The sequence below is a fragment of the Myotis lucifugus genome, unplaced genomic scaffold (assembly GCF_000147115.1).
Source record: "Myotis lucifugus unplaced genomic scaffold, Myoluc2.0 scaffold_123, whole genome shotgun sequence".
NCBI lineage: Eukaryota > Metazoa > Chordata > Mammalia > Chiroptera > Vespertilionidae > Myotis > Myotis lucifugus.
Window position 1 is genome coordinate 1,623,133 of NW_005871171.1, and position 27,951 is coordinate 1,651,083.

General features: G+C 47.7%; 1 protein-coding gene across 7 annotated transcripts in view; it reads right to left on the reverse strand.

Annotated features, from left to right (window-relative positions):
• The window catches only part of FRMD4B (FERM domain containing 4B), a 201,790-nt gene that overhangs the window by 80,336 nt on the left and 93,503 nt on the right, over positions 1-27,951 (reverse strand). For all 7 annotated transcript variants that reach the window (XM_023758100.1, XM_023758098.1, XM_023758097.1 and 4 more), the window contains exons 4-5: positions 25,443-25,535; positions 14,988-15,072 (exon numbers count right to left, since the gene is read on the reverse strand). In XM_023758100.1, coding sequence (XP_023613868.1) covers positions 14,988-15,072; positions 25,443-25,535 — 178 coding nt within the window. The remainder of the gene's footprint in view (positions 1-14,987; positions 15,073-25,442; positions 25,536-27,951) is intronic.

Below are 27,951 nucleotides of genomic sequence, written 5' to 3' on the forward strand. Positions count from 1 at the left end.
AGATTGCAACATAAAGAAAACCTGGTCCTTACCCTCAGTGTGCAAGTTTATATTTAATGAAACACATGTGAATTTTCAAAGTTTCTCTGCATCTAAGACCATAGCGAATATAGGAAGAAAAGTGGGCAAGATGAGGTCAAAGTAGTCAAATATATAAAAAGTGAAAGTCTAACAAAATGTAAAATGTCAGCAGTAACTGATCTTAACTAAGAAAAATATACACTCAAAAGAAAGAAACAGGTCAACATAATGCACTTAATGCTCTAGTATTGGGATTATGTGTTAATTCTTTTTTTTAATTGATTGTAGTTTTCGGAATTCTCTAAATTTTCTTCAACCAGAAAAACCGATTCTGTCAGTTGTCTTTGAGCCGGCCTTCCGTTTGCTTTCCTAGATAAAACTTCCATTCTGCTTTGTCCAGTGAGAAAGATGACAGTTTTTCTAGTGGAGAGAAAGTGATCAACAAATGTCTTTATTCTCTTCCTACAGCTGTAAAGAGGCAACGTTTAATGAACACAATGACTACCTTTGTCTTTGCTTTTCTGATTGAAAACTAATTTGAGCTTCTTGTGAAAGAATCTCACTTAGCGTTCCTAGAGGGAAGAGCTCTTCCATGAACCCTCACTCCCAGAAGTAATCGCTACTTACACGCCACTACAGACTTTTCTAGTTTCCCTTCGAGTACATTGTCTATACATAAAAGCAAATAGTAACGTTAAGGCAATCACCCAGGGTTTGCTATTCTGCCACTTGGTCCTTTGTAAACGTCTCGGTGCGGCCTGGCGTGTTTCAGGTTGGTCGGGGAGGGGTATTTTGCCCTCGTTAATGGCTGCACGGGATCCTAGCATACGGATGGCTTGTGATTTATTGAATCTCCGTTGAAGTGCGTTTAGGCAGTCTACGTTTCCCACTATTAGAAATAATAATCTAAGGTATTTACCTTTTCAGAGTTCAGTAAAGTCTTGCAGGGATTTTTCCTGAACTTGGTGGAGTGTGGGGTGGAAAGACACACTCTCATTTTCATGGTCGTGGGGCCAAAGTGCCCTCAGCCATGTGGCCTTTAGGAGAGCTTCGGAGCCTCCACATTCCCAGACGCCAGTGCCACTGAGGTTCCGAGGACACCCCGCGTCAGGCTGCAGCTCCGAGTGTGGGAGGGCCTGTTTGCCTGCAGTGAGACGCACCAAGTCTGCTAACGACAGGGCATGCCTAGCGAGGTCTTGGTCAAGAAGGGGGCAAGAGGGAGGGCAAAAATAAACGGATGGCTAGCCTTGCAATCACTACTTTGGGTAGGATTACTATGTTTGGCTCATGTGTACTCTACATTTATTCAAAGTGCAAAGAGATGAGCGCTAATGAGGAAAGAAAGGGAGCATGATGAAATCAAGTAAGGCATAGGGATCCCTTTTCTCTTCCATCTCGATATGATGTGCCCTGCTCAGCCTGGAGAGGAGGCCCTAGGTCAACATCAGTAACCAGGTCAACATCTCCTGAAAGATTTATTTAAGGAATCAGAATAGACCTAGGTTTTACCTTGTGGCCAGCTCTAACATAGGGCAACACCCAGGAGACGTATAGTTACATATTTTTGCTTTATTGTTTAACATGACAGAATATACTTAGGACTCTATTTTTAAAAGTGTGATCAGCAGTCCACTAATAAGTATTGTTTGAAAGAAGAATTTCATGTGCAAGAACGTTTGGAAAATATTGGGTTAAAATATCACGTTTATATGTTGAAGAACTTCTTGAAGCATTTAATATGTCAAAGCATGTGGTAAAACCCAAGAAAGTGGTCTAATATTCAGCATTTATTAAAGTTTTTTTGGTATGAAAATAGCTTATGATCATGTGATAGATTCTTGAGCTGTAGATTTAAAGCACAGTGTGTGTGTGTGTGTGATTACAAATCCTGATTCTGTTGGTGAGATGTCCTATATTGCAGAGCTAAGAAAGTATCCCAAACTGCTTTTCATATTATTGTAAGAAGGAGTAACACATAACATTAGGAATTCTGGGTATGCTCATATTACAAGTTCCCAGCTCTTCCACAAATATATCATAGAAAGAAACACCAGACATATTGCCTTTAAATGAACACAATACACACCTACATACACATGTACAAATGAGAGAATCTTCAGGACCGGCCACGGGAAGGTACTGGTGTTAATATTACACTACTGAAAATGAGCTCTCATCAGAAATCCTAGCCCTTTGTAGGAACACAACAAGTTTTTATTGGATGAAGACATGAGGATAAATACTATTATTTCCGGAGCCAAACTGTCTAGTGATTCCTCCACTGTAGTGAGCCGTTTCACCCGGGGCCAGATTATTTACCTTGTTTATGCTCCCGTTGCCTCACTTGTTAAAGTAACAATACATAACAGCGTGCGTGTGAGGATTAAATGAGTTAGTACATGAGAAAGCCGTGCCTGCTCCGGGGCATGCTGCCCTCCTTCCACCCGTGCACGTCTCCACCACAGAGCACCCCTCAAACCCCTCTTGCTTCTCCACGCTTTCTGCCTTCTCATTATTGTGATAGCTGCACGCACACCCAGAGAGACAAGGTGGCCAATACTGTTTTAATTTTCCAAGCGTGTCTGCAAGTCACTGGTTTTAAAAAAAGGGATGGTAGTGACAAATGTGGGTTGATTACTGAAGTCACAGATAAGGTCAAGGAGTCTGCCAAGGCAATAGCTGGGACAAACCCAAGGTCATTTCAGGTGTTAGGCTTTTCCCGTTGGCAACAGGCTGCCCAGTGGCCCGCAGCCCACGCGCTGAGTGCTGCCACGTCCCCGGGCAGTTTCGGCATCTCCCCGTCATCGCCACCTGCACAGGTGCCTGTTTGTGAAGGCGAGGTGTGCCCTCTGCATTCTCACCAAGGAAGCCAAACAGGTTCAAGGGCCCTCCCTTGCATGACACCTCAGACAGCAGCTCTCCCGGAACACCCGATCCGCGTGGCAGTCCTACCTCGGGGCTCCGCGCCACAGGAGGCAATGCCCTTCTGAGACACCCCAGGGCTGCTCTGTCCCCCACCAGGCTGTGCAAGTCAACTAACACCTACAGGCACCTTATAACAACTGTGGCTGGGAGTATCAGCACGTACAGCAAAGTTTGGAGTAAGAGAAAGGCTGAGGGGGCCATGGACATGTCCATCCCCTACGGGCAGTGGGCAGACAGCCCTCAGCCATCGAGGGGCAGCAGATGCAGGGGTTAAACTCACGGGCTCTGGCTGGCGTCATGCTGTCTGGGATGAATCCCAGCTCCTCCACTTATTAGCTATGTGACCTTGTGTGTGTTACATAAGTTCTGTACCTCAGTATTCTCATCTGTAAAATGGGAGATAATAATAGCACTTATCTAGTAGGTGAGTTACCGAACTTACCTAATAGGATTGGAGTGAGAACAAATGAATGAGTGTACACAGTAAGTGCCCAGCAAATTACATGTTAGTTGCGATGACCGTCCTGCTGTGTAACAACAGCCCCTGACTTCTAAGCCATGAGCACCTTTACTTCCCCAGAGCCACGACTAAAAGGAAGCTGAGGTAAACAGGAGGTGCTTCTAAGGACCAGGGTCTCCTGACTGTACCACTTGCCAGGGACACTTTCCCCACCGACGAGCTCTGTGACCTTACATGAACTACTCAGCCCCTCTGCGCCTCCATTCTTCTATTTGTACAACAGGACCGTAAGTTTCCTTCTTCGTGGGCTGTGGTGGGATCACACGGAGTAAATGTGCACCGCCTGGCACAGGGCTGGCACACAGGAATGCCCAGGACGCTATGCCCTTCCCTCCCACCAGTCTGAGCTGGGATGAATGTCATACTTTGCTCTGCTCTCTGTTCTTAAGGTGAAGCACCCTTTTCCAAATGCCAGTAAGAGGAGGAGAAATGAAAAGGTATCTTTCTAGTGTCTTGTCTCTGGACCTTGACTCATATTTCTCGAAGTGAAGTTGAGCATGAATTGAAACACGGCTCCATTTAACATGCAGCAAACCCCCAGGTTCCTCAACTACGGTGCTCGGGAGAATCCCCCGGGAACCTGTTGCCAAGGCTGGCGGCCGCTCCCTCCTCAGTGCTGACTCTGCGGCCTGGAGAGAGGCAGAGAGGCCAGAGTTTGCTCACTAAAAATGAGCACATGTTATAAATCCGATAAAAGCAGTCCAAGGTCAGACAGTAAGAAATGGGGAAAATGGCTCAGTGTGGGGAACCTTTCTTAAGATCACACAGCGGTGGGGCCAAGAGGTGCCCTGGCCACGAGCCTTTCCTTAGCATTGCATTCCCTTCTCAAGATCAAAACACAGCATGACTTTTAACATAGTTTCCTAGACTGAGATGATTGGAGGTCGTGGTGGACAGAAAACAGAAGCACCTGTCACCGGAAGTGCCTTATAAGGACAGGCACACACTATACCAGGTCTTGTCACAACTGCTGTGAGCTAGACTTTTGTCTTGTGGTGGTCACCTCGTAAGGTGTCCAGTCACTGTCTTTCACACCGGAAACTACCAGTAATATGATGTTGTATGTCAACTAAACTTTAATAAAAATATTGTGGTTTCTAACATTTATCCATATTGTGCATTTTTTATGCTATCTAATACTCCAAAGAGTAAACAAACCACTGTTATTTCTTAAAAAAAAAAAAAAAAGAACCGGAAGAAACATTAAGAAATCCTCGAAGCATCTCCAGTCCTAAACAGCCTCAACAGTGCTGGCAGGTAGCAGAGAGCCAATAAGTAATGCTCCAGGAAGTACCCTGCATGCATTTAGCTCTGGCCATGGCTGAATCTGGCCCACACACCACAGCTTCATAATCAAAGTGGACCAGAACTAGTTCCCAATAATTACCATTGACCGTTAATTGATATCTACAAAGATTAGAGAAAAAAATCCAATGGGCTTTTGACTTTTTAAAATATTAGAGTGGATGTAAACTTTTCTTCTTTCTGAAATCATTCTTTGGTAAAAACTGTAATTAGAGTTACTGCAGCATTACTATATGTTGTTTTTAAAATTTTGGATGTTCAATTTCTCAGTAAATATAGATATATTTCAATATTCCCAACTAGTCAAATTATACATCAGATAAGCAGTGTTTGCTTGTTGCTTATCTTATTGGGAAGCAAGGGTTGGCCATCAACAACATCCATTCACTTACTGAGTTAGTCAACAAAAATTCATGGAATGCCCAATTTGTACCAGATTGATATGAGAGCTTGTTTGGAGTAAACAAAAGTGAAAAATTTCATCCCCTTTTCAGACTATCTGGGATACTCAAACTCAGAAAAGAGGCACAATATTTCTTTCAAGGTATTCATGTGTCACCACATACATACACTATGCAGTATGGGCGGTGATGTTTACAAAACCAGTGAGAGCCACCCAGCGTTTTAAATAACATACTCATGGAGCTGGATTCTGCGACTATACAGCCATGTTTGCATAGCTACACAGAGCTTCAGCAACTGTAGAAATCACATTTTTAAAAATATGTATTTTTATTGATTTCAGAGAGGAAGTGAGAGGGAGAGAGAGAGGTAGAAACATCAATCATGAGAGAGAATCATTGATCGACTGCCTCCTGCAGGCCCCTGTTGGGGATCAAGTCCGCAACCCTGGCATGTGCTCTGACCGGGAGTCGAACAGTAAAACAGCGCAAATCACATTTCTTGCTAACCAGGCATGTAAGAAGACATTGTGGCTTTATCAATAGTTGCGAATAAGAGCGCTCTATTCCTGCCTGTTTCTCTAGGTGGAAGGCAGGCCTGGCGGCGGGGAAAGCTGCCTGCAGGGAGCATGGCGAGGCAGGCGGCGATGCAGGTGCCGGAGGCCTCGCTGGTGGGAACAGTCCTGTGCGCGGGGTGCAAAGGAGCCCCTCACGCTCAGATTCAGCGCTGAGCCCTGAATGAGCAGCTGCCAGCATCGGCACCTGACTCCCACCGGCCAGTCCCCCACCTACATGCGTTCTGCATCTAAGGCTGCGTTCTCACACTGCTCACTCTCTCCTGGGCCGCGATTTGGAGGGCATTCCTCCCGGGGAAATGCTCTTCAATGAGCACGCATCTTCAGAAACGGCCTGAAAGCCGCCTCACCAAACAGCTGCCGGGTTTTGTTGCCTTGTCATCGACTGGGTCCTGCGATGTGTCTGGCGTTATTGTCTCTAGTCACCTGCATATTACTTAGATGGAAAATATTCAGCTCTAAATTCCTACAACTGAATTAAAAAAATGATCCCAGTAACAGTCATAGGTCACAGTGCCTTACGACATTATGTTGCGTAAAAGTTCTAAATGCTTTGGCAAGTCCCACTTAGAAAGCAGCTCCCAGGGCCTGACATTCATAAGTAGAATGTAAAGGAACCTTGCTTTTCATTTCTTCCTCCAGACAACAGAACTTAACACAAAGAACACTACACGTGAAACATCACCATCACAGGTTAACTTTGCATCCTATCTTTTTACATCAGCAACGGAGCAAACAACTCATCAAGCAGACAATTTTGCTGGACCATGTCCAGGGAGGGAGTGAAATGATCGGGGATAATTGGATTCCTCCACACAGAAGATGATGACCAGCTGCGGTTTTCCTGACTCAGCAGGTGCTGCATTTGCTCTCTGCGTGTTTACTGATCAGTCAACCGCTGGAGCTCTTAGGAAGCTCGTCTCAGGAAAAAGAGGCTGTAACAAAGCCTTTGGTGCCGGGACATTTTATTTCTCCAGAGAGTTAGTAAAAAACTCTGCTTTGAATATTTCTGCTTCTGGCCAAGATCGAATAACAGGAATTGAATTTATCCTCTCACCGGAAAAAAAAACCACCCTAAAAACTAGGCAATAAATAATGCAACAACATAAAAAAGAAGGAAATTTTACTTTTTACAGCAGCATGGATGGATATGGAGATTTTTATGCTAAGTGAAATAAGCAGTCAGGGTAAGACAAATACCATATGATCTCACTTATACATGGAATCCAGTGAACAAAATAAACTGACGAGTAAAATAGAAACAGAGGCCTGGGTACATGGGGTTTGTGCGACTGGATGGAAGCAGGTGAAGGGATCAGCCAAAACACATGCATACACAACACAGACACAGACAACTGTGTGGGCGAGCCAGAGGGAAGGGGGCTGGGCGGTAGGTGAAGGTGGGGATGGAGAGAGACTTTGCTTGGGGTGATGGACACACGATACAGTGTGCAGATGGTGTTTTATTGAGTTGTACACTTGAAACCTTATGGTTTTGCAAAGCAATGTCGCCCAAATAAATTCAATTTAAAAAAATAAATAAATGAAATGAACTTCATATTTTGTGTCATATATAAAAAATAACTCAAAATGGATCACAGACTTAAATGTAAAACTGAAAACTCTAAAACTTCTAGAAGAAAACACGGGGAAAAATCCTTGTGATCTTTTGTCAGGCAAGGCTACTGAGATACAATATCAAAAGCATAATCCATAAAATGGGCTTCATCCAAACAAAAGCCTTCTAGTCTTTGAATGACATTAAGAGGATGGAACGCAAGCCACGATTGGGAGAAAATATTTGCAATCCATATAACCAATGAAGTACTTGTATCCAAAACACATACACTCTGAGAATTCAATACAAGGACACAAACAACCCAAAGAAATTGAGCAAAAGGTCAAACCTAAAGAAGATATACTGGTGGTAAGTTAGCACATGAGAGATGCTCAAGCTCATACCTTATCAGGAAAATGCAAATTAAAACCACAATGAGATACCACTGAACACTTATTAGAATGGCTAAATGAAAAAGACTGATTATGCCAAGTGTGGGAAAGGATGCGAAGGAGCTAGGACTCTCATACACTGCTGGTGGGAATTTTGGAAAACAGTTTGGCATTACCTTAAAAAGTTACACATATATCTACCATATGATCTAGCCATCCCACTCCTAGGTATTTACCCATGACAAAAGAAAGCATGTATATGCTTACAAAGATTTATACACAAGTGTTCACAGTGGTTTTATCTGTAATAGTCCCCAAACTAGTACAATCTAAATGTCCATCAATAGGTGAATGGATTATTTCATGATGTGTAAATCTATCAAATCATCACATCATATACCTTAAACTTACAATGTAATATGTCAATCATCTATATACTAGTATATAAAACCCTAATATGCAAATAGACCGAATGGCAGAACAACCAAACAACCGAACAACTGGTCGCTATGACGTGCGCTGACAACCAGGGGGTGCACACAGAACATGGCAGGTGTTGGCAGCAGGCAGCAGAGTGCGGAACATGGCAGGTGTCAGCTCCAACAGGATGATGGAGCCTGTGAGCGAGGGCGCCAGACCAAGGCAGGGCGCCGGTCACTGTCATCAGGGCGAGCCTCTGGTGGTTACTAAAAATTCTTTGCTCCCGCCTGCTATGGTCCCACCTTGCACTTGTACCTGCTGCCAGTGCCAGTCCCACTTGCACCCACTGCCAGCACCAGAGTCGCTGCTCGCACCTGCTGCCAGCGCCCAGTGACACCCTGATTGCTTGGCGCTGTCAGTGGCTGTGAGCAGTGGCTCCTGGCCCCAATTGCCCCTCAGGGCTTCTCCACCTCCCCCTGCTCCTGAGGGGCAATCAGGGCCAGCAGTCACCTCTCGCACCTGCTAACGGCACTGGCTTCACTTGCACTCGCAGCCGGTACTGAAGCCACCACTTGCACCTGCTGCCAGTGCCTGGCACTGGTCCCGATCGCTTGGTGCCATCAGTGGGTGTGAATGGCAGCTGCTGACCCTGATTGCTCCTGAGGGCTTCACCACATCCCCCTGCTCCTGAGAGGCGATCAGGGCAGCAGACGCTGCTCGCACCCACTGACGGCACGAAACCTGCTGCTGGCACCGACCCCAATTGCTTCATGCCCTCAGTGGGTGTGAGCAGGGCTGGCACTGTCAGTGTGTGGGAGCGGCGGCAGCAGGAGTGGGGCGACCAGCAGAAAGGGGACCGGGGGCCGAGGCGGGAGGGGCTGGGAGGGGTCACAGAGGATGGGCCAAGACCCGCCCCTGTGCCTACCGCAGCCTCGTGGCCCACAGTTCCTTTCAAGGTGCACGAATTCATGCACTGGGCCCCTAGGATATCAGTAAAGCTGGAAAAAATGGGAAAAAATATGGTGAATGGATAAACAATTTAAGGTATAGCCATATACCTTAAATACTACTCAACAATTAAAAGGAATGACTACTGAAACTTGCAACAACATGGATGAATGTAAAAATAATTATGCCTACTAAAAGAAGATAAAATATTATCTATTATATGGATGCATTTATATAAAACTCTAAACATTGTAAACTAATCTATTGTGGCTGGATATATTCACTATCTTGATTGTGGTAATCATTTCCTGGGTATTATGTGTGTCATAACTTTAAAGATTATATAATTAAATATGTAAAGTTAATTATATCTCAATAAAGCTGTTAACAAACAAACAAAACTCTGCTCTTGCTGAGTCTCACACAATTAAAGCTGTCTGCGTTCAGTGGACCACCCTTAATATTTTGGGAGCCTAAAGGAAGAGTAAAAATGTAGGTGCCTTAACCATAGCCTTTCCCCCTTTCCTGTCCAGGTCAGGCACCATCCAGCTTCCCTGGCCACCCTCAGATGTACAGCAATATATGTGGGCAGAAGAGGTCCCCCCAGCCCTGGAAGTAGGGGAGAGGGTCTGAGGTCCTGAGCACTGAGACCATAACCTGGGAGGCAGAGCTAGAGTTGGAGGCCTTTAAAGCACTGCTGTAAGGAGATAAGAACTGAGCATATTTAAAACTTATAGCAATGTGACATGGATGCAACATCTAAGCATGGGGTTATTTTTCTAGCAATTCATGCTTATTGAATTTTACAAAAGCATTCTTTCTTCAATGGATTGGATGCATTAAAAAAAAAGATCCTTGAGATACAAGATGGCAGCAGATTAGGTGGAAGCTACACTCACCTCTTCCCAGGACCAAACTGGAATTAAAACTAAATTATAGAAAAACCATTCTGAATCAACAGAAAACTAGCTGGAGAGAAGCCTTACATACAGAAGAAGCCACACCAAGTCTGGTAGGAAGTGCAGAGGCACAAGAGGGTTGGCCAGGCTCCCACGGATGGCAGCTGAAGTTTCGGAGGGATATCTCAGCTGCAGGAGGTTCCCCTTGAGAAGTGTGGTATCTAAACCCCAAATTGGCTCCACAGCCTAGAGCACCAGAACTGGAAAAGGTGCCCAATAGCATCTGTCTATGAAAAGCGATTGGGTTTCTGTCCACCAGGGAGAGATGGTTAGAGATGCAGGCACCTCTTAAAGGGCCAATGCACAAAATTTTGTTCCCAGCCACTCATCCTGGGCTCTGACAGAGGGAGGGCAGAGCAGATTAGAGCCACGTGTGGAAAGCATGGAGTTGGTGGCTCTGAGGAGCGAGCTGTAGGGTCAGCCACCAGGATCCCTGTGCTGAGTTATTCTCCCATACTGCAGAAGCCATCTTTCTCAGGCAGAGCATTCCCCTCCATGCAGCATCATGGGGGGAAGCAATAGCCCCACCCACTGAAATGCCTCTCACCCCACCCTGTGGAGCGTTAGCCCTGCTGAGGAATACAGTTGAAGGTTCTTTCAGTGATTAAGCCTAACAGGAGCCTGCATGTGGAGGCAGATCTCTGGGTGCCTTGAGGCTTTTTCTGACTTGCCCTCAGGCCCGGTGCTGATAAAAGCCAGCCTTGGTGCATAGCTGGTCCTTTCCACATGCACCCAGGCCCACCCAGCAGAGGGAGCCACAAGCTGTGGATCGCTGATAGCTCCAAACAGGTTGCCCAGGGCCAGTCACAGGCAGCATCTGACATAGGTGTTCACCAGAGTTCCTCTGCAAAAGCTCAGAACCATTACACCCAGTGGTCAGCTTAAGACAACAAGAGAGAAAAATCCAAAAAGCTTCATAAGCAGCATATCCACAGGGAAATCTTGGCAGGCATCAAACCATACTGAGGTGAATTCCATTTCATGTGATTAGCACCTGCACAGAGGGTTGCATGCTGTGTTGGTGGTTGAGTATCAGAGTCAGCTAGCCTGAGGGTCAATCCCACACACAAAAGGGCCAATAGCAATCAAGACTCAATTACAACAGGAAGGACTGCATAACGTGCACAAGGGACATTCCTATGGCATCCAGCTCAGGTGATCAGGGAGACTGAGTTCCACGGGTCACCTACATAAAGCCACCCTGCCAAGACTTGGAGTCATAGCAGTTCTATCTAATACACAGAAACAAACACAAAGAGGCAGCCAAAATGGGGAGACAAAGAATCAGGCCCTAACTGAAAAACAACAAAAACACAAAAATAAGAAGGTTCTCCAGAAGAAGAGCTAAATGCAATGGAGGCAAGCAATTTATCAGATATAGAATTTAAAATAATGATTATAAGGATGCTCTACATCATGAAAAAGGACATGGAAACTATAAAAAAACAGTCAGAAATGAAGAATGAAATATCTGAAATAAAGAATATACTGGAAGGAATAAACAGTAGGTTGGATGAAGTGGAGGATCAAATTGGTGATTTGGAATACAAGGTAGAAAAAACACACCCAATCAGAGCAGCAAAAAGAAAAAAGAATTTATAAAAATGAGGAATAGTTTAAGGGCCCGTTGCAACAACATGAAGTGTGGCAACACCTGAATCATAGGGGTACCAGAAGGAGAAGAGAAAGAGCAAGGAATTGAGAACTTCTTTGATGAAATAGTGACCAAAAACTTCCATAACCTAGTGAAGGAAAAAGACATAAAGTTCAGGAAGCACAGAGAGTTCCAAATAAGATGGATCCAAACAGGCCCACACCAAGACACATCATAATTAAAATGGTAAAGGTTACAGACAAAGAATCTTAAAAGTAGCAAGAGAAAAGTTATTTACCTACAAGGGAGCTCCCATAAGACTTTCAGCTGATTTCTCAACAGAAGCATTTCAGGCCAGAAGGGATTGGCATGAAATATTCAAAGTGAGGTAAAGACTGACAACCAAGGCTACTTTACCAAGCAAGGCTATCATTTAAAATTGAAGGGGAAATAAAGAGCTTCCCAGACAAGAAAAAGCTAAAGGAGTTTGTACCACCAAACCAGTATTACAAGAAATATTAAAGGACGTACTTTAAGAAGAAGAAAACAGAGTAACATAGTTAAAAAAAATAAAATGGCAATATATGCATATCTATCAATAGTCACTTTAACTGTATATGGCTTAAATGCTCCAATCAAAAGACATAGGGTAGCTGATAAGAAAACAAGACCCATATATATGCTGTCTTCAAGAGACCCACCTTAGAATGAAAGATACACACAGACTAAAAGTAAAGAGATGGAAAAAGGCAATTCATGCAAATGAAAAGAAAAGCTGGTGTAGCAATACCTATACCTGACAAAATAGACTTTAAAACCAAGGCTATAGTAAGATACAAAGGACAATACATAATGATAAAGGGAGAAATACAACAAGAGCATACAACCCTATAAACATTTATGCACCCAACATAGGAGCACCTAAATAGGAAAGCAAATCTTGATGGACATAAAGGGAGAGACTGAAAGTAATACTGTTATAGGAGGTGACTTTAACACTCAGTTGACACCAATGGATAGACCTTCCAGACAGGAAATCAACAAGGAGAAGGCAGCCTTAAATGACACACTAGATAAGTGGATTTAATTAGTATCTTCAGATCACATGTTAGAAAACAAGTAAGTCTCAATAAATTTAAGAAGAGTGAATTCATATCAAGCATCTTCTCTGACCATAATGCTATGAAACTAGAAATCAATCACACAAAAAACAAAACAAAATTGAAAAACACACAAAGATATGGGAGGGTAAATAACATGTTACTAAACAATGAATGGATTAACAATGAGATCAAGGGAAAAAATCAAATGGTACCTTGAAATGAATGAAAATTAGAACACAACAACCCAACCTCTGTGGGTCAAAAGGCAAGCAGTCCTAAGAAGGACATTCATGGCATTACAGGCCTATCTCAAGAAACAAGAAAAAGCTCAAGTCACCAATCAAACTTGACACTTAAAGGAACTTGGAAAAGAACAACAAACAAAGCCCAAAATGAGTAGAAGGAAATGATAAAGATCAGCGCAGAAATTAACTAAATAGTGTTTAAAAAAAAAACAATACAAAGATCAATGAAACCAAGAGCTGGTTCTTTGAAAGGATAAACAAAATTGACAAACCTTTAACCAGACTCATCAACAGAAAAAGAAAGAGGATTTAAATAAATAAAATGAGATATGAAAGAAGTAACAACCTGACACCAAACAAATACAAGGGCTTGTAAGAAATTATTATAAACAACTACATTCCAACAAATTGGACAATCTGGATGAAATAGATAAATTCCTAGAAACATACAATCTTCCAAAACTGAATTAGAAAGAATCAGAGAATCTGAATAGACAGATCACAACTAGTGAAATTGAAACAGTAATCACAGAACTCCCCAAAACAAAAGCCCTGGACTAGATGGCTTCACAGGTGAATTTTACCAAACATTTACAGAAGAACTAACATCTATCCTTTTCAAACTCTTCCAAAAAATTCAAGATGAGGGAAGACTCCCAAGCTCATTTTATGAGGCTAGATTATCCTAATTCCAAAACCAGATAAAGACACTACAAATAAAGAAAATTATAGACCAACTAGAGGCCTGGTACATGAAATTTGTGCACTGGAGGGGGGGCCCTCAGCCCAGCCTGTGCCCTCTCACAGTCCAAGAGCCCTCGGGGGATGTCTGACTGCTGGCTTAGGCGGGGAGCAGGCCTAAAGCCAGCAGTCAGACATCCTTAGTGCTGCTGCGGAGGTGGGAGAGGCTCCCACCACCACTGCTGCGCTCGACAGCCGTGAGCCCCGCTTCTGGCTGAGCAGCACTCCCCGTGGGAGTGCACTGACCACCAGGGCGCAGATCCTGCATTGAGCGTCTGCCCCCTGGTGGTCAGTGCATGTCATAGCAACCGGTTGTTCTGCCGTTCCATTTGTATATATTAGCCTTTTACTATATAGGATATCCCTGATGAACATAGATGCTAAAATCCTCAACAAAACATTAGCAATTGATCCAGCAATAATTAAAAAGATCATGCACCATGATCGAGTGGGATTTCTTCTGGGGATGCAAGGTTGGTACAATATCCACAAATTGATAAACAGGATACACCAAATAAACAAAATGAAATATAAAAACCACATGATGCTATCAATAGATGCAGAAAAATCATTTGATAAAATACAGCATCTATTTATGATAAAAACTCTCAGCCAAGTCCGAGTAGAAGGAATATACCTCAACATAACAAAGGCTATATATGACAAACCCAGGTCAACATCACACACAACGGGCAAAACTAAAAGTGTTTCCATTAAGATTGGGAACAAGACAGGGATGTCTGCTTTCACCACCCTTATTCAACATAGCACTGGAATCCCTAGCCACCGGAGACAAGACATAGACAGAACAGGTATCCGACTCTGTTGAATAAGAGTGGTGAAAGCAGATATCTCTGTCCCAAGGGAAACATTTTCTTCCTTTTTATGGCCGAGTAGTTTCCCACAGACTGAGCCGCTGCCTCACTGTGCCTAACTCTGAGCAGAGGCTCTGAACAACCTGGGTTGGAATTATGCTAAATGTGGGGACACTATGTTAGAAGAGCTTTCTGGTCTGACTCTGGGAGGCTGCAGGCACCATCTGATGGCGCCTCTGTCCTTCCCCTGGCGCAGCAGGTGCACGGAGGGCAGCTGACTGTGTGTGAACGTCCTCAGCAGGCAGCTGGCTTTCCCGCTCAGAATTTCAGAAGAGCTGCCATTTGGGGGTGGGAGCGAGGTAGGAAGAGACTATGGCCTTTTTCCATTTGGACAGGAAAGCAGAGGCAGCCCACGCCCCTCTCGCCCGCAGTCTGCCTGGAGCCGCCCGGGGAAGCAGGCCTTACCTTGTGCACACAGGACTTGGCGTTGAGAAAGAACAGCTCCACCGTGGTCCTGTCCTTTAAGAACGATATGCTCTCGATGTAAAATCTGAAAAACAGCAACAAGTTTGTTTCTTCAGATCCTCCCCTTCTCCCAGCATGGCTTCATGTCCTCATTCATTTCCCGGAAGCAGAGGGAGAATTTTGAGAAACCAAGGATGCTCATGCTCCCCCGACTTGTCAAAGCCTGCAAGCTGCTGCCTGTGGGTGAATGTGTGCACACATGCGGATCCACTCGCTCAGGTGCTTTGCTGTCAGAGGATGAGTTACAGTGAACCCACCGTGGCCTCAGCTGCAAACCCCGCTGGGCCTGCGCACTGTTTTTCGACACTCATTTGGGAGCTCGGGATACCCCGGGCAGCTTCAAATCAGGCCGGTGAGGGCTGCGGGCTGAAGGCAGAGCGGGCTGAGTGAGCCAGTGTAGCTGAACCTTGAGGCCTGTGGCTCTCAGACCCGGAGGTGGGAGGGCCCACACCTGCCACAGCTGCCTACCCCCCAAGCAGAAGTTTCAGCAACACCCTCCTCCCCCATCTTCCCGTCGCCCTGCCAGGCTGGGCTTGCCCTTGGCTGGAGCCACACTCTCAGTAGTACTTGACCTTGGTCTTTTCTCCTGCAAATCGGAGCTTTGGGCCCCACTGTCCCCCCCCCCCCCCACCCCCTACCCCCACTTCCCGCTTCCTGGGCCTTTGCTGGGTCAGTCTGTGTGGCCGCAGGTCCCCGGTAGGAGGGCTGAGAGCCCCTGGGGAGGGGAGGGGACTCCTTCACAACTTCTGTTGTCAGAATCCTGACAGTGACGCTGGCGGGCTCTGGGGCGGGAGGGGCTGCGAGGCTCAGAGGTTGGGGCCCGCTGACCAGTGCAGGGACACGCCCGCCCCAGGACCTCCCCTCGGCCCTGAGAGAGAACTTGCTCTGAGGAGGGAGGGTCGAGATGAAGTCGCTGCCTGGCGAGCATGGCCTCAGCTCTGCAGGATCACGCCGGCCTCGGGCATCCCCCCCCCCCCCGCCCTTTTTCAACAATGGCAAAACGTTTAAGAAAGAAATTAAAAGGCCATGGGAGACTTTATCACGGAGATGTAAAATCATCTGAAAAATTCCACCTCTAACGTTGAATCATCAGGAGAAGTTCCAGAAAGCCTGCTCTCCAGTGGAGGCCCTGGTGGGAGGCGGGACACACAGACCTACGGACCTACGGAACCGCCTCTCAGCTGGGTCAGAGGCAGAGGGTCAGAGGGCGGAGGGTCAGAGGGCGGAGGGGAGGGACCCCGCACCGCCTCTCAGCCAGGTCAGAGGGCGAGGGGAGGCCCAGGGGAGGCCAAGGCTCCCAGCTGCAGCCAGAGGTGGGTCAGAGCAGGAGTCACGGTGGGGACCCGGCAGGAGGCCAATGTCCCAGCCACTCAGCTCCCTGCAGCCCAGGACCGGCCAGGTGGGCGAGGTGCGTGGAGGCTTCTGGCTTCCTCAGTGCGCTGCCATCCCTCCCACTGCCATCCCTCCCGCTGAGAAACCCGCAGCCCCGCAGCGGCAGCCAGGTGCCGGCCAGGTGCCGGGAGCCTCCACCGGTGGCAGGTGCCTGTGGGTGCCCCCACTTCACAGATGCAGAAACTGAGTTTTAGAGCCGCGCCTACTGGCAGGGCGAGGTCTCGCTTTGGGGCCCTGGGACTCCATAGACCCTCCTCCTGGCGGCCCCTCGGCCAGCCCCCAGCCGCCGGGCTCCCTCCTTAGAGAGGCCAGAAGCCCCAGCGCCCGCGCCCACAGTGGCTCTCACTGCACAGAGCAGACCCAGGACCGGGGAGGACATCAGGTGAGAGACCTGGAAGTCGCCCATGAAAGGCCGGTCCCAGCGCCACAGGAGGTCTCAGTGGAAGGCCGCCCAGGCCCAGCATCCCTGCCCCAGTCTCAGGTCAGACGGAGATCGAGGCTCACTCTCTGCTTTTTTCCTTCCACTTTTAATCACTTCACTGTATAGCTCTAGCAAAGAAGGCTGGTGTTAAGAGCATAACCTCAATGAATTTTCATACTAACGAAGTTCATAATACGTTCTTAATATTTAAAATCCAGTCATTCAAATTTTTTCCTTGTTTCCAAAACTTTTTTGGTGAATTTGCGATTTATGTTTTAAATAAATAACGCCGGTTACAGCAAGAGTCACGTGCACAAAGCTAGATCCTGCCAGATTCCTATCTTCTCTTCGGCCTTGCTGGCTCGGTTTTCCTTCAATTCTCTTAGTTAGCCACATGGATTCCTGTTCCCGGCAACCAAAGACTCCAAGTTCATAGAGGCCGTCCTGTGTGCCAGGGACAGCACACAGGACTCTGCACATAGCATTTCCTTCCATGCTCAGGACAACCAGGTGCTGCAGGTAGCACACTGCAAACCCATTTTACAGATGAGAAAACTGACATGTTGAGCACCTTCTCCAAGCCATGTAGGTGGGGCCATGATTCCAGCTAAGGCCTAGCAAACTTCAAGTCCATATTCCCAACAAGTATGACACATGCTTTCCAGGCAGCAGTGCAATGAATAGAACATGGACACAGTGAAGGCGGGCCCAGGGAGGGATGCAATGAACTCAGCTTATGGCTCGGGAGGGAGAAGCTGCCAAACTGAAACGCAGAGGAGTAAGTGTCGCGGGACAGTTGAGCCGAGCCTTAAAGAATGCATGAGCTCACCAGGTAGCAGGGAGGAAGGGCCCCAGGGGAGGGCCTGTTAGCCAGACCGTCCTTGCTGGTCTGTGAGAATTTAAGGAACCAGAGCGGGGAGCTGGGCGGCTGAGCCCAAATCAACTGTGGCTCATCCAACTCTGAATGGACACCTTTGTGCTAGCACCTGGGCTCACCTTGCCCCCGGGGCCCAGGCCCTCGGCTGCCGGGTTCCAGCGAGCAGGCCCCCACCCCGTTCCCACTGCTTTCTGGCGCTGGGCCCGCTGCTTTCTACCTTTCTGCCGGCATCCGGTTACCTGCCCCCTGAATGCTCAGTCCCCTCTCTCCCTCAAGGGGACCATGGTCATGACCTCGCATTTCTGGACGGTCCTCTGGGAGACCCGCTCCCGAGGGCACCCATCAGCACCCACCAGGAGTGGGAACCAGCTCTGGGGCCTCTTCGCCAAGGGAAGCGGACTCTCCCAGACCAGAACATAAAGCCTTTGTTTCGGCGTTTTTGGCAGAAGGATTCTGTTTCCTCCCTGCGCTGTGGCCTCCCTCTGGGGTTCTGTGCAGGGGAAGCCCAGGTGAAGTTTCAGTCTCCGAACAAGCCCAGGCTTTCTGGCCAGGGTAGGACTATGTTTTGGAGACGAATCTCATGCAGCGTAACGAGTGTCATTTCTTGAGAAGAGCCTTTGCGTGGAGAGGTTGTGTCTCCACTTGTCATGCTCCTCCATTCGCACGCTCCCCCTTTCCTGATGGGACAGGCGCTCACCTCATCACTCCTCAGTGATAAGAGCACCCACCTCGATGACGTGCAGAGATGGCTTGGAGGGGGCAGACCTGTCAGCCAGATGACAACCCCTGCGTGTCACAGGCCCAACACTGGTCGTTTGGACGGGCTGCCCACCAGCAGTCTCGTACACGTGGGCGGCCGATCTTTCCATCGGTGGCATGTACTCATCGTGGTCACAGTCAGCACCGTGGATTTGAGGGGGTGCTGGTTTGAACCCCAGCCCCAACACTGATGGGCCCGGGGGCCGGGGGCCAGCTGCTTGGCTCTCCCACAGGAGGAGGGAGCCGCTGTTCTGTGTCCACAGCGATGCCGCCTGTGGCCGCCGGCAAGTGCTGACGATTCGTGCTGTGCTGTTATCTCTCCCGAGGGACTGTGACAGAAGGTGCGGGCTTAGCTGGGAATTCCTTTAAAACGTTATAAAAACAAGAATGGAAATTCCAGGTATCTTTCATAAGTTCTTTCTTTCAAGGAAGCAAAATGCCACGGAAGTGCCCGTTTAACCCAGACCAGGAAAACAGTGCAAAACAAAGCTGTTCTGACCGGCTGCGGCTTCCCTCCCCACGGAGCGTGGTTTCTTTGTGTGCCAGGCTTTGCCATGTCCGAGTGGCCTCTCAGAGAAGAGGTGAACGCATTCTGAACCATGTTGAGTTTGCGACCAGCGTCCACTGAGGGCAAAATTAAAGGCCTCGTTCCAGGTGTCACTCAGCCCCTGTGGGTGATCGTGGCCACCCCTGCGGCCGCCTGCGCGGGTGGCTTTCGGTGAGATCCTGACCCACCCTCTGCGCGGGAGGCCTGTCCATTGCTGTGAAGGCCCTGCAGCCGGAGCCTCCCTGTGATGCTGCCGAGAGCGGTGTAATTGAAGCCTGTGCCACTTCCTCCAGGCTGCTGAGCTGCGAGTCCCATCCGTTCCCTTTCATCCCTGGGAGGAGCATAGTCTTGGGAATCCCCTGCCAGAAACTTCCCCACGTCCGTCTGTCTGTCCGTCCGTCCGTCCGCATTTCCGGGCACAGCAGGAGAAGGGGCCCTCGGGGAGCCTGCAGGAACCTGCCTGCGCCTCGCTCACAGGGACCTGAGGTCTCCCGGAAGGGCTGCTGGCCCAGGGAGGCGCCTAGCTGTGACCTGCCCAAGAGGAGGGGCCACGGTGAGGGGCCAGGGTCACAGGTGATTCCAAGTGCCTGCTTCTTCCCTTCAAAAAGGCCAACCAGCCTGCTCCTCGGTGGGAGGAGAGCAGGGAGTGCGCCCAGGAGGGAGGGAGGGGCAGGAGGGAGAGTAGGCTGGATGGGGAGGTAAGGGCAGGCCTGGGGAACGAGGATGAACAATGCGATCCCCACCCCCAGTGCGAAGTGAATGGGTCAGCCCCCAGCCAGACAGCCCGACAGCCCCACATAGATCCCATGACGAATGTTTCACCCGCTGACCGCGTGGTGGAGGTGGTCTTGGTTATTTACACCCTAAACAGCGTTTACCAAGGGCTACCTTACAGGCTAACCCTAACCTCTGACACCCCGTCCCCCACCAGCGCCAGCCTGAGGAAACGGGGGTGGGGAGGAGGGGGGGGCCCCCCCGAGAGCCCCACAGGGAGAAGGGGAAGGGCTGGGCTGGCACCTGGAACCAGCGCAGCAGGGCTGGGTCTCCCCGGTGGGTGGGGTGCACGTGGCCATACTGTTCCTGGCCTCTCCGGGAGGGGGCACGGAGGCTGCGAATGTCCTGCGCACAGCGTGGTCCTGCAGGGACGCCATCTAGCTGGGAGGTCAACAGTGTTGCTGCTGACAAACCCAATGTTCACTTCTGCCTCATGGCTGTTTCCGGCTTCCTAATCCTAATTCTTTTCTTAGCTCCTTTGATGTCGCCCTGAGGACAGGGGACAGGAGACAGCGGATGCCCGCCATCGATGCCTGATCGGGAGCTCACGGGACAATACCATCCTGGGAGAAACTGGAATCAGGATTGAGCTCGGGTTCTGAAGGCCTTGTCTTTCTGGAACTCGCATGAATGAGGAATGTGGGTCCTCAAAGATGGAGGCTGCTAGCTGACTGCTGGAGGTGCCTCTCAGGTCGGGTCCATAGGCAGCGACGCACCTTCAGGGGGAGCGTGGTGGGTGGCAGAGCTCTGGCTGACCACAGGCCCCCCGAGACAGCCTCTGTGGAGCCTGCAGCAGGACTTGCTAATTCCTCTGGGGTTCTAGTCACGTTCCTTCACGAAGAGACAGCTTTTCCCGTCCTCTTCTGATTGCAAACGACCTCTCCTGGTCGCTTTCAAATACTCGTGGCTGTCCCGGCACAAGCATTTTAACTTTCCTTCCTCTTGTCACTCCTCACACTTGCATGAAAAATTGCTCAAATAATATGTCCATGGTAGGAAAAATAGATCCACAAGCAAAAAGGGCTGAAAGCTGTTCCCACCATCCTTCTAGCCCGATGAGCACTGCGAACATTGTGCCCTTTCTTTCCGTCCGGCTCCGTGATGCAGTCATGGCGCATCCTGCTGGTCTCTGCTCCGCTTCCCCGGGGGCACTGCGAGCGCCTTCCATATTCTCCAGGGTCTTCACCTGGTGGGCTGTATTCCATATATTTGTTCTCTTAAAAAATTAGGCTCCCCTAGCCGGTTTGGCTCAGTGGATAGAGCGTCTGTCCGCAAGCTGAAGGGTCCTGGGTTCCATTCCGGTCAAGAGCACGTACCTCAGTTGCAGGCTCCATCCCCAGCCCTGGTTGGAGCATGTGCAGGAGGCAACCAATCAATGTGTCTCTCTCACATCGGTGTTTCTCTCTCTCTGTCTCTCCCCCTCCCTTCCATTCTCTAAAAATCAATGGAAAAATACCCTTCGGTGAGGCTTGACAAAAGAAATATTCAGCCCAACGATGGTCATGATGCTTCCTTGAGTTAAACTCTTTCTAGAAGCCCAATGTTCCAGAACCAGGCAGGGGGCGCTGGAAAGGCTCCCAACCATCTTTCAAAGATGCTGTGTGCAGCTCCTTTGACAGCAAGGTAGCCCCCCCTCTTCCTACCAGAACTCCCACTAACATGGGGCATCTCAGGCCGTAGTGCCACAGTTGTCTGTGCTTAGGGGCACCTCTTACAGCCCAGGGCAGAGAAAGGTGACTTGGAAAGAGAAGGGGAAGAGGGAGGAGAGAGGAAAGACCAGAAAGAGGAAAAAACAGCAGGAAGTATTCAGAAGAATGGGGTGGAGGATGCCCAGCTTTTGGCTTTGTGTGCGGCTGGGTGGTACCAACCCGAGCTACCTCCGCTTGCCCTCCCTGGGTTGGGGGCGGGGGTGGGAGTGGGGGTTTCCCCGTGAGGTCACGCCAAGTCCCTAGTCTCCTATTTAAATGCTTGCTCACTCAGTGCCACGCTTTTCAAATGCTCACATCTGGGCTGCATTACCAAAGAGGCCCATGTGTTTGGGAAGTTAATTTACAGCAGCAGATAACGAGGCCGGCCTGGAGAAGTCCCCCAGCACCCGGGGGGTGGGGACTCGGGCAAGAGACTTGGTTACGTGAATGATGGGGCGCGGTGCACTGTCTCCTGCAGGATTTAGCACACGCGCTGAGATGGTGTAACTGAAGGAGAGACGTGGTTTAGTGAAGGGAGAACCAGGTGCCTCATCCTAACTGTTCTTTCCCCGACGCAGAAGCAGCGTGTTTCTGAGCTGCTCCCTGCATCCCGGGTTGGCCGCCAGGTCAGGCCTCCCCGTCTGCAGGACCCAGTGCTGAGCGCGGGAATCCCTGAGACAACAGTTGGCCCAGGGCCTGGTCCCGGATTAATGCTACGTTTCAATAGAGAGGAAAGTTCTGGAGAGCAAGTCTGTAGGGTGGTTGCCTTTTTCACAGATGCTACAATGCAAGATGTGCTATTTTATTATGTTTGCATAATACTATGCAAAAGCATTTTGTATCTCCTGATCTCTCTTTACTTCTCACACCCGACCTGCCCAAGCCCATGTCCACCACCGGCAGGCACTGCGCCAGAATCCGGGCCAGGCCGTGGTGGGTCTGGGGACCTGGGGTGGAGGGTGTGGCTGAGTCTGGGAAAGCTTCCAGGAGGATTCCCGTGTGCCCCGCCCTTGCAGGAGCTCTGAAATGCCAGGTACTTTCTCATCTAATCTCTTACTAACGTGAGCAATTATTCACGTTGAAAATGCCAGAGCTTGCGGACCCCTCCTCCCTGTTGGCATTGGATGTTTCCGGTCTCCGTGCGCATCAGCCCCGCGGCGGCCCAGGCCCAGTGCGCGCAGCGGGGCTTGCTGACGGGAGAGGCCGTGACCTTGCTATCTCGAGGGCCTCGCATTTCCAGAGGCTCCAACAGAACCAAACCTGTTGCGGGTCTGTCCTTCGGTGAATGTTTGGCAAACAGGCAACCTAGAGGGTCGGTGCTGTTCCCACCGGGGTGAGCGTATCCCCATCAGTTACTCTCGAAAGAGGAGGCCGAGCCCGAAGGCAGCGACGTCACTGGGTGAGGGCCACCGAACTGGTAAGACCTCCGGGAGCTGCGTTCCCTCACTGACCTGGGTCAGCTCTGCAATTGTTTGGCGTGTGTTTTCGCTTGATCATGTCTTTAATTAAATTGGAGTAGCAATAAGTACTTAATTGGAATAATAATAAAGACTATTATGACCTCACTGTACTGTTGGGAGGAGAATTAGGTGAGTAATTAAAGCCTTGATAAGGACGTTCAGCATGAAGTAGTTGGGAAAGTCTGGCCCAGCGACTGTGGGCGCCCGGAGATAACACTAAGGAAGCGCTGAGCTGCGGCATCTCAGGAACCTGCTCCCTGCAGAGAGGGCGGCTGTACTGGTGTGAATGACGCTCAAGGGAAGACGGTTTCCTCCCTGGTATTTTGAGACCAAAAATAGACCAGGTATTAGCTGTCAAAGAACTAGACCGCAAGCCTGGTACCAGATGTGTGGCACTTGCTGCGTTCTCTGAAGATGAAGGCAGAGCACCTCCGTGAGCTGAGCCGGGGGCCTGCAGCTGAGTCGGGGGGCCTGCAGCTGAGTCGGGGGGCCTGTAGCTGAGCCGGGGGGCCTGCAGCTGAGTTGGAGGACCTGCAGCCGCAGCGCCTACCTGGCTGGGAGCTCAGTTATGGAAGCTCAGCAGGTTTATACCCAATGAAAGATCCCCAAGTGAAAACGAAGTCACCAAACAGCTGTCACCCCTACTTTTCCCTAAGAAGAGGAAAGAATTGGGGGTCGGGGTAGAGGAAGAAGCCCGGGGGAGAGTAATTTTTACTTTTCACTCGGTGCTTTCATTTAGTTTGAAATGTTTACCGGGATAATGTAATTCTTTGTAAAAAACCTGACATACGTACGCTGAGCCATTTTCCCTAAAAATGCACGATTAAAATGTCCTTCTCTGACCCCTGCTTAACTGCTAATATGCATTCCCCCCTCTCCCCCCCCCTTGCTGGCTTGTTTGTCTCTTTCTCCATTTCCACGGACACAAGCACTCGAGTCACACTCCTTCCAAGAAAATCCCATGTTTTCCTTTAGAATCCCTGTGTACTTCTCCATTCCAGCTACGCTCCTGGACAAATCTCCGGTATGCTACCCCTTCCGGCGGCTACAAAGGTAATTTCTGGTGGCAAGAGAGCGATTCTAAAATAGACTTCAGAGTGGAAGGCAAGAATCAGATTGGGAATTGTCAACGCTTCGTTTACTGACTACAGAGTAGATACCATCTACCATCACCATCAATTCATACATGAAAAAATCCTTAAAAAAAGGGAGGACATATCATTACCACAATTTTAGATTTCATGGAATACATTGAAGTTGAAGAAAAAAGTGTGGAAATCAACATAATTTTGCCAGGTAATCAGAGTATAAAACTCCCACAAGAAAAGTAAGGAGCTTCCACTATCATGCCATAAAACAAAACGTATTTCAATATCCAAAAAAGAACATAAGCTCAGACTAAAAGGGCATATTTTAGGCTGGTATAGATTTATGAAAACATATTTAGATTTATGGTAAATCTACTATCTTAGCTTGTTTTATCATGTTTGGTTTCAGACCAGAAAAATAAAATTTATCATCAAATTCAGGACAGTGGGGAAGGGCTTTCAGCAAAATTAATAATGTTTTATGTCTTAAGCTAGGTGCAGAACATGGGTGCGACTGTTCACAACATTTGATTCATCTTAGAGTGTGAATAATTAAAATATATTTATTGATTTTTTTATAGAGAGTGGAGGTGGGGAGAGAGAGAGAGAGAGAAAGAGAGAGAAGAACATCGACTTGTTCCATTGATTTATGCCTTCTTTGGTTGATTCTTGTATGTGCCCTGACCGGGGATCAAACCCAAAACCTTGATGTATCGGGGCGACACTCTAACCAACTGAGCTACCCAGCCAGGGTGAGTGTGAATAACTAATGTGAAAAGCTATTGCATCCTGGGCTGGTTTTAGGAAATCATTGACTTCGAGAATGCATCCACGTCAGGAAGAAATAGCAGAGCCCCACCCGTGACTGCGCGACTTGCCCACGCAGAGCGGCCAGGCCAGGGCTCGGCGCCCTCGCAGCCGCCGGCCTGCTGAGTTCAGGTTTCCACGCTGTGCAGACCATTCTCTCAGCGAGCATTGGTTTGCATTTTATCTTCTGTTCAATTTAAAGGCGTGAAATTATATACATTCAATTATTTCCACAGTCTCTAGAAAACACTTCTACAGAAAATGTAATAATAGATGTTTGTCATATTTCAAATACAAAAAGTCCTAAAGCATGTTAAATCAGAAACAGGTTTAGGTATCAAAATGCACTACCTATATTTTTCCAGCTTTAAATTGATCCAAGGGGTTTTGAGTAGTACAGGGAGGTGATTCTATCCTTCATTTTCAAAGAAAACCGTCCTGCCCAGTACTTACGGTAACGCGGCCCCCAGACGAGTACTGTTTCGGTAGATGGCTTCTTTTTTAATTCTCGATCTCTGGCTACCAGCATTCTTTCTTTTTTGAAGGGAGGTGGGGGTGCTAGGTGTGTCTGGGGATACATACCTCACAGCAAAGTGCAAAATGGCTGGGCCTGGTTTCTTGGGCAAATCATGGTCCAGAACCCGGTGATCTAACTGCAGCCAGTTCTGCTGACCTCTGTGAGGGCAAGGTGAAGACAAACGATTAAACAGGAGTCAGGAAGGCTCAGGCATCCACGGCGTCGGCAAAGCTGTGGAGAAGCCGCTACTCCAGACACTGGCGGCAGGTATCTCCCCTGGTACACTGAGTAATGAGGGTGTTTTAGCAATTTCTACCAAAGGAGAGCAGCACCTGCCCCGAATCAGCATCTCCACTCCCAGGAGCTTGGGAAGATGAACTCCCTGTAGTGTTGTTTGTAACAGTGACAAGTGGAACACATTCTGCATATACAGTCACTCCCTGTAGTGTCATTTGTAACAGTGACAAGTGGAACACATTCTGCATATACAGTCATTCCTTGTAGCGTTGTTTGTAATAGTGACAAGTGGAACATGGTCTGCATATACAGTCACTCCCTGTAACAGTGACAAGTGGAACACAGTCTGCATGTACAGTCACTCCCTGTAGTGTCGTTTGTAACAGTGACAAGGCTCGAAACAACCAGAATGCCTAACAGGATATTGTTTCACAAATGAACTTAACCTGAGTGATAAAATACAATGCAGCCATACAAAAGATTGATACCATCTTTACAAACTCATTTTGAACAATATTCAGGATACGATGTTAAATGAAAAGGCAGGATGCATACAGTTGAGCACAGTAAATCACCATTTTTAAAATTAAAACCCAGATATACATATAGGTGTGCATGTATATATATATCTCTCTGAGACGATAAACAAGAAATAACACCAGGTGACATTAAGTATATTAATCTTTAAATTCTTATTAAGTATAATCTGAACTATTTTAGATAGTCATGAAGGGGAAAACTTGATCATTTAATGAAACCAGACAGACAACTATACTATAGCTTTTCTTCAAAAAAATTTTTAAATTGATTTTTAGAGAGAGAGGAAGGGAGAGGGAGAGAGAGGAAACATCGATGTGAGAGTGAAACATCGATTGGCTGCCTCCTACACGTGCCCCAACCAGGATCGAGCCTACAACCTGGGCGTGTGCCCAGACGGGGAACTGAAACAGCAACCTTTTGGTGCATGGAGATGGTGCCCAACCAACTGAGCCACACCAGCCGGGGCTACTGTAGCTTTTTAAATCTACAGGGTGACTACTCCCTGGGTGCTGCTTCTGCATGTAAGTATAACATGAACTTTCTAATATTTAAGCATATATAGGGTGGGCAAAAGGTCTATAGTTGTCCACATGGAAATAATACAATAAATATTAAATAATAATACAAGAACAAACGCTGTGTTTTGCATACTCACAGTTGTAAACCTACTTTTCCCCCACCCTCAAGTAAATATTTGTTTACTTAAGGGCCTCACCAAGTTTATGGGTATAAATAGCTCTTCCCGACCTTTGACCTGCAAGCAAGGCAAGGACGGCCACACTGGCTCAGGCCTGCTTCCGTGACGGTCTCAGGGCTGCCTGACCAGGCGATCGTTTTGGGCTGTAAATTCCAAGAGGACACAGACCATGTTTTGCTTGCTGACACAAAACTAAAGAACATGCTGATAGTGATGGGTGTCAAATGAGAACACAATCAAGTCTATAATGGTCCAGAAGACATTTTCCAACCTATTCTGGTATTGAGTAAACAATTTTTTAAAAATCAGAAACTCTAAGCTGTACTTATTATAAATATAGAGGAAAAGTGGGCACAAATAATATTAATATTAATAATGACAGCCACTCTTCATTGAGCAGCTGCTCTGAGCCAGCCAGGCAGGAACTTTTTGTGTATGGATGTTCTAATTAACAGTAACTCGGCAAGGAAAGCAGCAGAGCTGGGATTCCAACCCAGGACTTTCCATACAGGGAAAATGAGTCAGCTTTTATAATAACTTTTGGCTTGATGTCTGTCACTTATAGTTTTAACAATGAAAAAAAATATTTTTGTTTCTGTAATTATAAAATAAGGCTTCTGATAACTGTTCCTGGCTCTCCTTGGAGGAATATTATGAAGATAAATAAACTGATATAAGTGATCTAGGAAAGGATTTTAGAAGGACTGGTGTTGTATGTAAAGATGATATAAAGATAGAGGACTGGAAGTTAAGGGTTTCTTACACTGTATTTTATCAAGTTTAGGATGGCACTAAATTAAAGTTATATCCCAATTTCAGAGAGGTTAAAATGTGTCGTAAAGTACATAAAATATTGTGCAGTATCAGATCTCAAAAGTTTTCTTGTGAACATGAGACTCCCTTTGAATTGTCTTTTTTGCTTTTACATAGGAAAGATGTGGCATCATTAAAAAGCATAATGTAGTCCTGGCTGATGTGCTCAGTGGTTAGAGCATCAGCCCTCATGCCAAAGGGTCGCAGGCTTGATTCCCAATCAAGAGCATGTAGCTGGGTTTCAGGTTTGATCCCTGGTCCAATGGGGCGTGTGTGGGAGGCAACCA